Source organism: Entelurus aequoreus, linkage group LG23, assembly GCF_033978785.1.
Source record: "Entelurus aequoreus isolate RoL-2023_Sb linkage group LG23, RoL_Eaeq_v1.1, whole genome shotgun sequence".
NCBI lineage: Eukaryota > Metazoa > Chordata > Actinopteri > Syngnathiformes > Syngnathidae > Entelurus > Entelurus aequoreus.
Window position 1 is genome coordinate 6,703,576 of NC_084753.1, and position 16,008 is coordinate 6,719,583.

Below are 16,008 nucleotides of genomic sequence, written 5' to 3' on the forward strand. Positions count from 1 at the left end.
GCCATACAGGTCACACTGAGGGTGGCCGTATAAACAAGTTTAACACTGTTACAAATATGCGCCACACTGTGAACCCACACCAAACAAGAATGACAAACACATTTCGGGAGAACATCCGCACCGTAGCACAACATAAACACAACAGAACAAATACCCGGAACCCCTTGCAGCACTTACTCTTCCGGGACGCTACAATATACACCCCCCCGCTACCCCCAAGGCACATTTTTGTTCATTAAAAAATGCGGAGGCACACCACAAGCAGAACACATTAAAAATGTAAACTCTGTAGTTGATATTGACAGTAGAAAGTCGTTGTTGCAATTGTTGGATATGACTTTAAAGCATAACCAAGCATGCATCACTATAGCTCTTGTCTCAAAGTAGGTGTACTGTCACCACCTGTCACATCACACCCTGACTTATTTGGACTTTTTTGCTGTTTTCCTGTGTGTAGTGTTTTACTTCTTGTCTTGCGCTCCTATTTTGGTGTTGATTGTCATGTCATGTTCAGATGTACATTGTGGACGCCGTCTTTGCTCCACAGTAAGTCTTTGCTGTCCTCCAGCATTCTGTTTTTGTTTACTTTGTAGCCAGTTCAGTTTTAGCTTCGTTCTGCATAGCCTTCCCTAAGCTTCAATGGCTTTTCCTAGCGGCACAATATAGCTCTTGTCTCAAAGTAGGTGTACTGTCACCACCTGTCACATCACACCCTGACTTATTTTGAGTTTGTTGGTGTTTTCCTGTGTGTAGTGTTTTACTTCTTATCTTGCACTCCTATTTTGGTGGCTTTTCCTGTTTTGTTGCAGTTTCATGTCTTCCTTGAGCGCTATTCTCCGCACCTGCTTTGCTTTTGCAATCGAGACTATCCGAGTTGTGCGTACGCTATCCTTCTTTGTGGGGACGTTGTGGACGGTCATGTCATGTACGGGTGTACTTTGTGGACGCCGTCTGCTGCTCCACAGTAAGTCTTTTGCTGTCGTCCAGCATTCTGTTTTTGTTTACTTTGCAGCCAGTTCCGTTTTAGTTTAATTTCCCATAGCCATCCCTAAGCTTCAATGGCTTTTCTTAGCGGCACAATGTAGCTCTTGTCTCAAAGTAGGTGTACTGTCACCACCTGTCACATCACACCCTGACTTATTTGGACTTTTTTGTTGTTTTCCTGTGTGTAGTGTTTTAGTTATTATCTTGCACTCCTATTTTGGTGTTGATTGTCATGTCATGTTCAGATGTACATTGTGGACGCCGTCTTTGCTCCACAGTAAGTCTTTGCTGTCCTCCAGCATTCTGTTTTTGTTTACTTTGTAGCCAGTTCAGTTTTAGCTTCGTTCTGCATAGCCTTCCCTAAGCTTCAATGGCTTTTCTTAGCGGCACAATATAGCTCTTGTCTCAAAGTAGGTGTACTGTCACCACCTGTCACATCACACCCTGACTTATTTTGAGTTTGTCGGTGTTTTCCTGTGCGTAGTGTTTTCCGTTCTTGTCTCGCGCTCCTATTTTGGTGGCTTTTCCCGTTTTGTTGCAGTTTCATGTCTTCCTTGAGCGCTATTCTCCGCACCTGCTTTGCTTTCGCAATCGAGACTATCCGAGTTGTGCGGACGCTATCCTTCTTTGTGGGGACGTTGTGGACTTGCCATGTCATGTACGGGTGTACTTTGTGGACGCCGTCTGCTGCTCCACAGTAAGTCTTTGCTGTCGTCCAGCATTCTGTTTTTGTTTACTTTGCAGCCAGTTCAGTTTTAGCTTCATTCTACATAGCCTTCCCTAAGCTTCAATGGCTTTTCTTAGGGGCACTCACCTTTTGTTTATTTTTGGTTTAAGCGTTAGACACCTTTTTACCTGCAAACCATCGTCGTCATTCCCGACATCTACAAAGCAATTAGCTACCTGCTGCCACCTACTGATATGGAAGAGTATTACACGGTTACGCTGCCGAGCTCTAGACAGCACCGACACTCAACACTCGGATTGTAATTACTGGTTTGCAAAAATTAACCCAATTAGGAGAAATTAGATAACCTCCGACGGCACACCAGACAATATCTCACAGTGGTTGACAAACGCTTGGCTAGATAGATGCAAGCAAATGAGGGGTGTGTAGGGGTGGTGTGTGTGTGTGTGTGGGGGGGGGGCTTGCAAAGCGGTTTCCTGCGGTGTAGAGGTTGCCGTGTTGCCGCTGTAAGCGAGTGTGTGCGACTGGAGGAGGAGTGGGAGTGGGAGGGGGCGATGGCGAGCAGGAGGCGGCGGGGAGGAAGCAGCCTAAGTGTCAGTGTCTGTGTGAGTGAGCGGCAAGAAGGAAGGAAGGTTTCTTGTGGACAAATGTGGAAGTAAATACAAAAAAGGACATGTTCTGTTTGAGAGGTAAGTGGACGCATGAGTGTGTTTTAGCACTTTTGCCTCTTACTCCTTGAGACAAAGAAAAGTTGACCTCCATCCCTCCTTTGTGTAAACTAATGTGTGTCACACTGCAGTTTCCTCCCTGCAATATCCTTCCTCGCGCTTTTTTTTCCTCTTTAATACCTCCCGTCTCCCTTTAATCATTTCCACTTTGTTCCTACGACCAGTTCACTGAGCCCATTCCTCCCACTCGTCTTCTTGGTGCTCGCTTGTAATGTCTCATACTGAGTGTGTGCTTCGGTCTGTGTTAGCAGGTCAAAAAAAGTGTATTGAAATGAACTAATACTAACTTTTTTAGTCACTTAAAGCAGTGTTTTTCAACCTTTTTTTGAGCCAAAAAATCCCGGGGCACACCACTAGCAGAAATCATTAAAAAAACGAAACTCAGTTGACGGTAAAAAGTCGTTGTGGCAATTGTTGGGTATGACTTTAAGTCAGGGGTCACCAACGCGGTGCCCGCGGGCACCAGGTAGCCCGTAAGGACCAGATGAGTCGCCCGCTGGCCTGTTCTAAAAATAGCTCAAAAAGCAGCACTTACCAGTGAGCTGCCTCTATTTTTTAAATTTTATTTATTTACTAGCAAGCTGGTCTCGCTGTGCTCGACATTTTTAATTCTAAGAGAGACAAAACTCAAATAGAATTTGAAAATCCAAGAAAATATTTGAAAGACTTGGTCTTCACTTGTTGAAATAAATTCATTATTTTTTTTACTTTGCTTCTTATAACTTTCAGAAAGACAATTTTAGAGGAAATATACAACCTTAAAAATTATTTTAGGATTTTTAAACACATATACCTTTTTACCTTTTTAAATTCCTTCCTCTTCTTTCCTGACAATTTAAATCAATGTTCAAGTAATTTTTTTTTTTATTGTAAAGAATAATACATACATTTTAATTTAATTCTTCATTTTAGCTTCTGTTTTTTCGAGGAAGAATATTTGTGAAATATTTCTTCAAACTTATCATGATTAAATTTTTAAAAAAGTATTCTGGCAAATCTAGAAAATCTGCAGAATCAAATTTAAATTTTATTTCAAAGTCTTTTGAATTTCTTTTAAAATTTTTGTTCTGGAAAATCTAGAAGAAATAATGATTTGTCTTTGATAGAAATATAGCTTGGTCCAATTTGTTATATATTCTAACAAAGTGCAGATTGGATTTTAACCTATTTAAAACATGTCATCAAAATTCTAAAATTAATCTTAATCAGGAAAAATGACGAATGATGTTCCATAAATTATTTTTTTAATTTTTTAAAAAAGATTCAAGTTATCTATTTTTTCTCTTCTTTTTTTCGGTTGAATTTTGAATTTTAAGATAAACTATGTTTCAAAATGTAATTGTCATTTTTTTTGTGTTCGTTCAATTAAGTGTAAATATCATTAATTATTAATAATAACATAGAGTTAAAGGTAAATTGAGCAAATTGGCTATTTCTGGCAATTTATTGAAGTGTGTATCAAACTGGTAGCCCTTCGCATTAATCAGTACCCAAGAAGTAGCTCTTGGTTTCAAAAAGGTTGGTGAGCCCTGTTTTAAAGCATAACCAAGCATGCATCACTATAGCTCTTGTCTCAAAGTAGGTGTACTGTCACCACCTGTCACATCACACCCTGACTTATTTGGAAGTTTTTGCTGTTTTCCTGTGTGTAGTGTTTTACTTCTTGTCTTGCGCTCCTATTTTGATAGTTTTTTCTTTTTTTTTGGTATTTTCATGTAGCAGTTTCATGTATTACTTTGAGCGATATTTCCCGCATCTACTTTGTTTTAGCAATCAGTTGTTTTTATCCTTCTTTGTGGGGACATTGTTGATTGTCATGTCATGTTCGGATGTACATTGTGGACGCCGTCTTTGCTCCACAGTAAGTCTTTGCTGTCGTCCAGCATTCTGTTTTTGTTTAGTTTGTAGCCAGTTCAGTTTTAGTCTCGTTCTGCATAGCCTTCCTGCTCCTGTTTTGTTGGTATTTTCCTGTAGCAGCGTCCTCTGCGCACGGCAAATCTATGCTGCGCACAAAATCAAATAAAAAAATAAGCGCATAACAATTTTCGACACACGGACACGACAGAGAAAACAGTTTTCGTCATCATTGTTCAAATATTGTGACGTCTGTCGAGACGCTTTGAGGACATGAATTCCATCCATCACTTTACTGAGCAAAACTCTTTATTGTCGGCCATAAACACATCACCAAAACATTAGTAAAAAAAATTATATCGAGCAAAACCCTGAGAGTAACAAGCAGTTGCCTTGTTGCCTTTCCATTAAGAACAATAAATTAGTTTTTAGTGTAAGTTTGCTGGTTTCAAGAAATGTAATGCCGATCATTATGTCAAGATAATGGCACTAGCATTTACTTCATTTAAGAATATTTTTCAACATATTGAGCAAAAAGGTCTCTTTTTTTTTTTTCTACCAAGAAAAGTGCACTTGTTATTAGTGAGAATATACTTATTTTAAGCTATTTTTGGGTTCATTGAAGTTAGCGAATTAGGGACCGCAATGTCCCTTTGGGACAGAGGACCCTATTGTTATTCTAGCGTTTTATTCTTTATTAATATTATTCCGCCGCCTCTTTGAGCTGTAATTTAACATGCTTCAAAACTCACCAAATTGGACACACATCAGGACTGGCAAAAACTGCGATCTAATCAAAAAACTCAAAATTGCGCTCTAGCGCCCCCTAGGAAAAAACACAGACAAAACTGCTTGTAACTTCCGGTAGGAATTTCGTAGAGACATGAAACAAAAACCTCTATGTGGGTCTGACTTAGACCTAGATTTCATACATTGACATCCTTCAGCATAAATCAACAGGAAGTTGGCAATTCCCCCTTCAAAACAAAGGTTTGGTAAAAACAGTCACTTTTGCCTCTTTGAGCTATAATTTGACCCCCTTAACATGCTTCAAAACTCACTAAACTAGACACACACATCAGGACTGGCAAAAATTGCGATCTAATAAAAAAACCCAACCCCAAAACTCAAAATTGCGCTCTAGCGCCCCCTAGGAAGAAAACACAGACAAAACTGCTCCTAGGAAGAAAACACAGACAGAACTGCCTGTAACTTCCAGTAGGAATGTCGTAGAGACATGAAACAAAAACCTCTATGTAGGTCTGACTTAGACCTAGATTTCATACATTGACATCCTTCAGCATAAATCAACAGGAAGTTGGCAATTCCCCCTTCAAAACAAAAGTTTTGTAAAAACAGTCACTTTTGCCTCTTTGAGCTATAATTTGACCCCCTTAACATGCTTCAAAACTCACTAAACTAGACACACACATCGGGACTGGCAAAAATTGCGATCTAATAAAAAACCCAACCCCAAAACTCAAAATTGCGCTCTAGCGCCCCCTAGGAAGAAAACAGACAAAACTGCTCCTAGGAAGAAAACACAGACAGAACTGCCTGTAACTTCCAGTAGGAATGTCGTAGAGACATGAAACAAAAACCTCTATGTAGGTCTGACTTAGACCTAGATTTCATACATTGACATCCTTCAGCATAAATCAACAGGAAGTTGGCAATTCCCCCTTCAAAACAAAAGTTTTGTAAAAACAGTCACTTTTGCCTCTTTGAGCTATAATTTGACCCCCTTAACATGCTTTAAAACTCACTAAACTGGACACACACATCAGGACTGGCGAAAATTGCGATCTAATAAAAAAAAAAAACCCCAAAACTCAAAATTGCGCTCTAGCGCCCCCTAGGAAGAAAACAGACAAAACTGCTCCTAGGAAGAAAACACAGACAGAACTGCCTGTAACTTCCAGTAGGAATGTCTTAGAGACATGAAACAAAAACCTCTATGTAGGTCTCACTTAGACCTACATTTCATACACTGACAACCCTGAGCAAAAATCAACAGGAAGTTGGCAATTCCCCCTTCAAAACAAAAGTTTTGTAAAAACCGGTCACCTTTTTTCAAACATGATCTCCTCTGAGCGCGTTTGTCGTGTCGGCTTCAAACTAGCACAGGAGAGAGATTGAACCCTTCTGATTAAAAGTCGACCAAAGAGTTTTAATTACTGCTCCGGTTTGGATTTTATGTGCCGTCAAAGTCGGTCCCGCCCATCGCTGCTTGCAGCTTTAATTTGACTTGTTTTGGAAAGTCTTGACAAGCCAAATGTTCTTGTTCTATTGGCAGATAATTTTGCTTAGTTCAAATAAAATACCCCTCATTTTTGTATTTTTTTTTTCTTGTTTTTGAACACTGACTTTTTGCAGTGTCTGTGCAGACACTCAACAACGGCACATTATTTGCGAATTATAATTACCGGCGTGCAAAAAATGAGGCGAAATGCCATAATCTCCCACCGCACACCAGACTGTATTTTTCACGGCACACTGGTTAAACAACACCGACTTAAACTGTACTCCGGCAACATGACGCCTCTTATTGCGTTGCTGTTGGCTGCACGGAGCCTCTTCATCACCTCCGAAGAATGCATGTGAGATCATTACGGTGGTCATCTCGCGGGGATGTTTTAATATTTGCCCTACTTTGTGGAGAAACCTATTAAGAAGCCCCTATGAAGTAGTCTGGAAGATGTCATCCTTGCGTCCTTTCTCTTGCTGCCAGAAGTGATAAAAGCCTTGGACTGTTTGGGGTATAAAGCCCAGCTGTGTGCAGTAATACATGCTGACAGTTGGAGTTTCCACACCAAGTGACACGTCAGACACTTGGTGTGGACACTAAGTTAGCACAATACGACTCCAAACAGATACCGCTGCGGTTTTTGTGTGTGCGGTACAGGTGAACCTTGAACATTGGATACAACTTTGCAGGTTTTTTTGGAAGCTGGTCAACTTTTGTTGTTTTGGGGGGGGGGGGGCATTGCAGATGTTTTTGTTATTTTCTGTTAGATTTGGACTCTTTTAGTTCCTGTTTGTGACATCTCTTGAGTTTGGTTTGGTTACCACACTGCAAAAAGTCAGTGTTCAAAAACAAGAAAAAAAAAATACAAAAATGTGGGGTATTTTATTCGAACTCAGCAAAATTATCTGCCAATAGAACAAGAAAATACGGCTTGTCAAGACTTTCCAAAACAAGTCAAATTAGCTAACCTCAATGAACTCCAAAATACCTTAAAATAAGTATATTGTCATTAATAACAAGTGCACTTTTCTTGGTAGACAAAAAAGAGACCTTTTTGCTCAATATGTTGAAAAATATTCTTAAATAAGTAAATGCTACGCCGAGCATTACATTTCTTGACACCGGCAAACTTATACTAAAAACTAATTTATTGTTCTAAATGGAAAGGCAACAAGTTTCCTAGCCGCTCAGGCAAATCATATTGTCTAAAAATGCATTTTTCCATGGATAACATGACATCATCGCACCAAGTGCGTGCTCTTTCAGTCAATTAGTGCGCAAATATATATATATATATATATATATATATATATATATATATATATATATATATATATATATATATATATATATATATATATATATACATATATACATACATATATATTAGGGCTGCAACAACTAATCGATTAAATCGATTAAAATCGATTATTAAAATAGTTGCCGATTAATTTAGTCATCGATTCGTTGGATGCGCATGCGCAGAGTTTTATTTTATTTTATTTTTTTATTAATTTTTTTATTTTATTTATTTTGTATTTATTTTATTTAAATAAACCTTTATTTACAAACTGCAACATTTACAAACAGCTGAGAAACAATAATCTAAATAATTATGGTGCCAGCATGCTGTTTTTTTTCAATAAAATACTGGATAGGATTTAAATGTAGTTTGTCTCTTTTATCCGATTATTAATCGATTAATCGAAGTAATAATCGACAGATTAATCGATTATCAAATTAATCGTTAGTTGCAGCCCTAATAGATTATATATATATATATATATATATATATATATATATATATATATATATATATATATATATATATATATATATACACACAGCCCGGCCCCCTGAGCTGCTGTGACGTCGATTACCATAGCAACTAATTAGATGACCAAAGTAACTAATTAGATGACCATAGTAACTAATTAGATGACCATAGTAACTAATTAAATTACCATAGTAACTAGTATATCATACAAAAGTGCAGATTCCAAGCATTGAAAGACTTAGTATAGTTGAAGACTTATGGTCATTAGAAAACATCACTGCACATCATAATGGTAAATGGTAAATGGGTTGTACTTGTATAGCGCTTTTCTACCTTTTTTAAGGAATTCAAAGCGCTTTGACACTATTTCCACATTCACACACACATTCACACACTGATGGCGGAGCTGCCGTGCAAGGCGCTAACCAGGACTCATCAGGAGCAAGGGTGAAGTGTCTTGCTCAAGGACACAACGGACGTGACTAGGATGGTAGAAGGTGGGGATTGAACCAGGAACCCTCAGATTGCTGGCACGGCCACTCTCCCAACTTCGCCACGCCGTCCCTAATAATAATAATGGCAGCTACACTTTCCATCTTAAACATCTAAAAAAAATGATTTGGGAATGTCCGGCGGGCCAGATTGAAAAACTCAACGGGCCGCATGTGGCCCCCGGACCTTAATTTGCCCAGTTCTGTTCCAAGCCACAGTTTATGCTGTTTGTTCCAAGCCATAGTTTATGCTGTTTGTTTCATGCCACAGTTCCGTGTTTGTTCCAAGCCATAGTTTACGCTGTTTGTTTCATGCCACAGTTTCGTGTTTGTTCCAAGCCATAGATTATGCTGTTCGTTTCATGCCACAGTTTCGTGTTTGTTCCAAGCCATAGTTTATGCTGTTTGTTTCATGCCACAGTTTTGTGTTTGTTCCAAGCCATAGATTATGCTGTTTGTTTCATGCCACAGTTCCGTGTTTGTTCCAAGCCATAGTTTACGCTGTTTGTTTCATGCCACAGTTTCGTGTTTGTTCCAAGCCATAGATTATGCTGTTTGTTTCATGCCACAGTTTCGTGTTTGTTCCACGCCATAGTTTATGCTGTTTGTTTCATGCCACAGTTTCGTGTGTGTTCCACGCCATAGTTTATGCTGTTTGTTTCATGCCACAGTTTCGTGTTTGTTCCAATCCACAGTTTATGCTGTTTGTTTCATGCCACAGTTTTGTGTTTGTTCCAAGCCATAGTTTATGCTGTTTGTTTCATGCCATAGTTTCGTGATTTTTCCAAGCCATAGTTTATGCTGTTTGTTTCATGCCACAGTTTTGTGTTTGTTCCACGCCATAGTTTATGCTGTTTGTTTCATGCCACAGTTTCGGGTTTGTTGCAATCCACAGTTTATGCTGTTTGTTTCATGCCACAGTTTCGTGTTTGTTCCAAGCCATAGTTTATGCTGTTTGTTTCATGCCACAGTTTCGTGATTTTTCCAAGCCATAGTTTATGCTGTTTGTTTCATGCCACAGTTTCGTGATTGTTCCAATCCGCAGTTTATGCTGTTTGTTTCATGCCACTGTTTTGTGTTTGTTCCAAGCCACAGTTTATGCTGTTTGTTTCATGCCACAGTTTCGTGTTTGTTCCACGCCATAGTTTATGCTGTTTGTTTCATGCCACAGTTTCGGGTTTGTTGCAATCCACAGTTTATGCTGTTTGTTTCATGCCACAGTTTCGTGTTTGTTCCAAGCCATAGTTTATGCTGTTTGTTTCATACCACAGTTTCGGGTTTGTTGCAATCCACAGTTTATGCTGTTTGTTTCATGCCACAGTTTCGTGTTTGTTCCAAGCCATAGTTTATGCTGTTTGTTTCATGCCACAGTTTCGGGTTTGTTGCAATCCACAGTTTATGCTGTTTGTTTCATGCCACAGTTTCGTGTTTGTTCCAAGCCATAGTTTATGCTGTTTGTTTCATGCCACAGTTTCGTGATTTTTCCAAGCCATAGTTTATGCTGTTTGTTTCATGCCACAGTTTCGGGATTTTTCCAAGCCATAGTTTATGCTGTTTGTTTCATGCCACAGTTTCGTGTTTGTTCCAAGCCACAGTTTATGCTGTTTGTTTCATGCCACAGTTTCGTGTTTGTTCCACGCCATAGTTTATGTTTGTTTACCTCATGCCCTGCCGAGATTTCTTGAGAAGATTAAAATCATCCCCTACCTCACGCTGTCGTCCGGAGTTGTCCCTTCTGCATTCCCGGGAGAAGGACCCGGTCCGCAGTGAGCCCCAAAACCCCCTCGTGACATTGACAAGTGTAAAAAAACGAAGTCAACCGCTGTAAAATCGCAAAACCAATAGAACACATGCTTATTGTTAGTCTACTTCTTTTGTGCAACTTTCTGTGTACATTGTTCTTCTTGTTGAGGCTGCTCCTTTTGGAGTAGGAAAAAAGCCACAATAAGCTAGACACAGTTTGTGTGACTTCATGGCCTATTTTCCCTCCCAAATGTTGATCAAATGTTGAATTGTACAAGGTCTTGCTTCCTTCTTCTTAAAAAATACAGGAATAATAATGATTATTCCATAAGTCATTTGTGTCAAACCCAAGGCCCAAGGGCCAGATCTGGCTCGCCACAATATTTAATTTGGCCTGCGAAAGGCTGGAAATGATGTTTTTGTTCTTTTAACGTTGACAGAAAATATATACTCCATGCAATAGCATTTTTTTGGAGCCAAGGCACATTTTTTTGCATTGAAAAAATGCGGAGGCACACCAACAGCAGAAATCATTAAAAACGAAACTCAATTGACAGTAAAAAGTCGTTGTGGCAATTGTTGGATATGACTTTAAAGCATAACCAAGCATGCATCACTATAGCTCTTGTCTCAAAGTAGGTGTACTGTCACCACCTGTCACATCACACCCTGACTTATTTGGACTTTTTTTTGCTGTTTTCCTGTGTGTAGTGTTTTACTTCTTGTCTTGCGCTCCTATTTTGATTGTTTTTTCTTTTTTTTGGGTATTTTCCTGTAGCAGTTTCATGTCTTCCTTTGAGCGATATTTCCCTGCATCTACTTTGTTTTAGCAATCAGTTGTTTTTATCCTTCTTTGTGGGGACATTGTTGATTGTCATGTCATGTTCGGATGTACATTGTGGACGCCGTCTTTGCTCCACAGTAAGTCTTTGCTGTCCTCCAGCATTCTGTTTTTGTTTACTTTGCAGCCAGTTCAGTTTTAGTCTCGTTCTGCATAGCCTTCCCTAAGCTTCAATGCCTTTTCTTAGGGGCACTCACCTTTTGTTTATTTTTGGTTTCAGCATTAGACACCTTTTTACCTGCACACTGCCTCCCGCTGTTTCACACATCTACAAAGCAATTAGCTACCTGCTGCCACCTACTGATATGGAAGAGTATTACACGGTTACTCTGCCGAGCTCTAGACAGCACAGACACTCAACAACAACACATCATTTGCAGACTATAATTACTCATTTCAATGTGTTTTCTTTATTTTCATGACTATTTACATTGTAGATTGTCACTGAAGGCATCAAAACTATGACACCTGTGAAGTGAAAACCCTTTCAGGTGACTACTTCTTGAAGCTCATGGAGAGAATGCCAAGAGTGTGCAAAGCAGTAATCAGGGCAAAAGGTGGCTATTTTGAAGAAACTAGAATATAAAACATGTTTTCAGTTATTTTACATTGTTTTTGTTAAGTACATAACTCCACATGTGTTCATTCATAGTTTTGATGTGACAATCTACAATGTAAATAGTCATGAAAATAAAGAAAACACATTGAATGAGAAGGTGTCTCCAAACTTGTGGCCTGTACTGTATGTTCTACACTTTAATATTATGTGATCATGCAACAAGAAGTTTTTTTTTGGTAATCAAAATGAATATGTTAATATTCGCTTGACACCTTGACTTATGATTTCCAAAGCAAGTTATTCATTAATCTGTCTGTAAAACCTATAATAATCAAAAACAGTTGTCAATGCAGATTCTGTAACGAGACTATTATAGGTTACATTCATATATTCACTGTTCAGTGTTTCCCATAAACTGCCAAGATATCTGTGGCGGTGGGGCGTGGCTATGGGCGTGGTCACAATGACATCATTGAGTAATTTGCATACTTTACTACAATGATATGATTTTCTCTAAAAAGGCTCAAAAAATGTATACTTACTAATTAATAATAACAGTTTTGTTTTAAACGTCCATCCATCCATTTGACAATATAATTACAACACTTTATGTACATATTTATATACAGATTTGAACAATAAGTTATTCACTGAAATATATTTATTAATTGTGGTTCTTACAAAAAATATATCTTATAAAAATATAAAAGCTAAAATGTCTCTTAAAGCTCTGCCCCTTTAATTAGTGCATACTAAATAATTTAACTTTAGCCTACTACTACAACCATATTATTTACCAGCAACATAAAGTGAAACAGAGGCAGAGGTGTCCTGCCACAGTCAGTAACAAATAAACAGAAAACAGTAGTGGTGGTAGATAGACACAGAGCTTCATCAAACATCTGATCCACTGAACAAAGAGCTCCAAAAATCTTGATCCTACACTTCTCTTTTGTAAAGTAAATCTGAACATCCGATATGGGCATCTACATCAACTATATGATTTGCCTGAGAAGCTGGACAGAACAAAAAAAATTTAAAAAAAAGAAATAACAATTTTTTGTGGCGGCCTTAATTCTTTCGTGGCGGGCCACCACAAATAAATGAATGTGTGGGAAACACTGACTGTTACAAACGGCCCTCCGAGGGCAGCCATAATTGCACGGTGGCCTTGTGTTTGACACCCCTGCTATAAATTAAGGCACAATTTCTCGATGATCCATGAAGGGAATTTCTGCAAACGATCATCCCTAACCCAACAGTGTCCAACAAGCACAGCAAACTGACCCAGATTCTGTACATGACATCGCCCACCCATGATCCGACCAAGAGAGTCGGTTCTTGTGGTTGCCAAAGATGCAGATTGACTGTTATGATTTAAACTGCCCTCCCAGCCCCCTCATCCAACCCTGGTCCATGTCTTTCCACAGCCAGCAGCCCTGACTTTGAGCGTAAGCTTCTTTAGGGTTGTCCAGACCTGTGGCTTTCTGGATGTTATATCAGTGATGTCTTCATCTGAGGAGCCCATGTACTGTAAGCCCAGGAATGAAAAACAAGATAAGTCGAGAATCTGACTCACAAACACGATTGAAGCGAGTAGGTTTATGCTTGTCGTTAGGGATGTTAGCTGACAACTACTAAACAATCTGGAATGACTGTAACATGGATCTAAATCAAGGGTATTCAACTAAATAGTTTTGGGGGCCATATTTCCAGAAAGCTAAGGACCAGGGGTCTTATTTTGTATAGTCCAGAGAACCAGCGTCCTCTACAGTAGACAGTTCATTGTGGTTACAGAAGCGCTCTGCTGTTTTTAACCCTTGTGCGGTGTTCGGGTCTGTGGGACCCGTTTCCATTTTTTATTAAAAGAAAAATGATACAATGAATTATTTTTTCAAACTGAGACTCACTGACTTTGGCTCATTTTCTGTGAAGAACATATATCAGAATACATATTTAATGACCATACACCCCCCCCTACACATTTCTATTACATACAGTATAAGATGTCCGGGTCCGCTAATAGAAGTGTGGAAATTGATGTTCTGTGTACACACACAGCAGGCCTAGACAGGAGGAGGACAGAGTGTAGGTACACAGAACATCAAATGTGCGAGAAAATGAGAGCAGACAGTGTTGACAAACAATGTTGCAACCTTGTGTGGGAACCGCAGGTGCAGAAACACAAAAGAAGAATCCCTGTGGGATGCAGAAACTGGCAGATAAATTTTCCCTACAACGTTTATATTGTTGTTACTCAGCCAGCGTTTGTGGGTCTGATGGACCCGTTGCATTTTGTGGCTTTTAATGCCTCACAATCAAACACTTTTATGTTAAAATACTGAACAGATGCTTATTGGGATAAGGTAAACATCTGTTCAGAATTTTAACATAAACTTGTTTGATTGTGAGGCAACGGGTCCATCAGACCCACAAACGCTGGCTGAGTAACAACAATATGAACATTACACAAGGGTTAAGGACCTTCTGCAAAAAAGCTAGTCAATGATCATCTCTATGACAGCAAAAGTGTGAGTCTCTCATAAGTTGTTTGAACTGAACTTATTGGCCACCAGTTGAATAGCCCAAATAATGATAATAATAATAATAATAATAATAATAATAATAATAGATTTTATTTGTAAAAAACACTTTACATTGAGTAACCAACCTCAAAGTGCTACAGTGTATTAAAAAAAATAAAAATGAAAAGATAATAAAAAATAAATAAAACTAAAAACTACAACAGCCAAATAGCTAGAACTAGTATGCATATATCTAAAAAAAAAAAAAAAGGCTTTTTTAAAAAGAAGGGTTTTTAAGCCTTTTTTAAAAGCATCCACAGTCTGAGGTGCCCTCAGGTGGTCAGGGAGAGCGTTCCACAGACAGGGCGCGGCGGAGCAGAAATGAGACCTCAAATGGAACCTTGAGGAACACCACCAGTAAAACTGAAGAAGTTGAACAAATGACTGACCGTATCTGAAGTAAACAAGCTACAGCCACACCTTAGTTACATAAATAGCCTCACAAAAAATGTGTTATTGCCAAAAAGGAGAGGACTTAAAGAGGTGCCTTGAGGAACGCCTCAATTATGTAAATGACAAGTTTGGACTCCAGTGTTCTATGGCGTAGTGGGTAGAGCGGCCGTGCCAGAAACCTGAGGGTTGCAGGTTCGCTCCCCGCCTCTTGACATCCAAATCGCTGCCGTTGTGTCCTTGGGCAGGACACTTCACCCTTGCCCCCGGTGCCGCTCACACTGGTGAATGAATGATGAATGAATTAATAGGTGGTGGTCGGAGGGGCCGTAAGCGCAAACTGGCAGCCTCGCTTCCGTCAGTCTACCCCAGGGCAGCTGTGGCTACGAATGTAGCTTACCACCACCAGGTGTGAATGAATGATGGGTTCTCACTTCTCTGTGAGCGCTTTGAGTATCTAATAATAGAAAAGCGCGATATAAAATCTATTTCATTATTATTATTATTATTATTTCTTTTGTCAGAATTACAAAAAAATTGCGATCTAATCAAAAAACCTAGCCCCAAAACTCAAAATTGCGCTCTAGCGCCCACTAGGAAAAAACACAGACAAAACTGCCTGTAAATTCCAGCATAAATGTCGTAGAGACATGAAACAAAAACCTCTATGTAGGTCTCACTTAGACCTAGATTTCATACACTGACATCTTTCAGGAAAAATCAACAGGAAGTTTGCAATTCCTCCTTCAAAACAAAAGTTTAGTAAAAACAGTCACTTTTGCCTCTTTGCGCTGTAATTTGACCCCCTTAACATGCTTCAAAACTCACCAAACTGGACACACACATCAGGACTGGCAGAAATTGCGATCTAATAAAAAAAAAAACACCCCCAAAATTGCGCTCTAGCGCCCCCTCTGAATAAAACACAGACAAAACTGCTCCTAGGAAGAAAACTGCCTGTAACTTCGAGTAGGAATGCTGTAGAGACATGAAACAAAAACCTCTATGTAGGTCTCACTTAGACCTACATTTCATATATTGACAACCCCCAGCAAAAGTCAACAGGAAGTTTGCAATTCCCCCTTCAAAACAAAAGTTTTGTAAAAACCGGTCACCTTTT

General features: G+C 39.1%; 1 protein-coding gene across 5 annotated transcripts in view; it reads left to right on the top strand.

Annotated features, from left to right (window-relative positions):
- Positions 1-16,008, top strand: part of LOC133640923 (NHS-like protein 1) — a 309,204-nt gene that overhangs the window by 172,757 nt on the left and 120,439 nt on the right. The window contains exon 1 of one of the 5 annotated variants that reach the window (XM_062034636.1): positions 2,274-2,361. The exons of the other annotated variants lie outside the window; for them this stretch is intronic. Coding sequence (XP_061890620.1) covers positions 2,346-2,361 — 16 coding nt within the window. The 5' untranslated portion in view covers positions 2,274-2,345. Of the gene's footprint in view, positions 1-2,273; positions 2,362-16,008 lie in introns of those variants that run through there. 5 annotated transcript variants of the gene reach the window in all.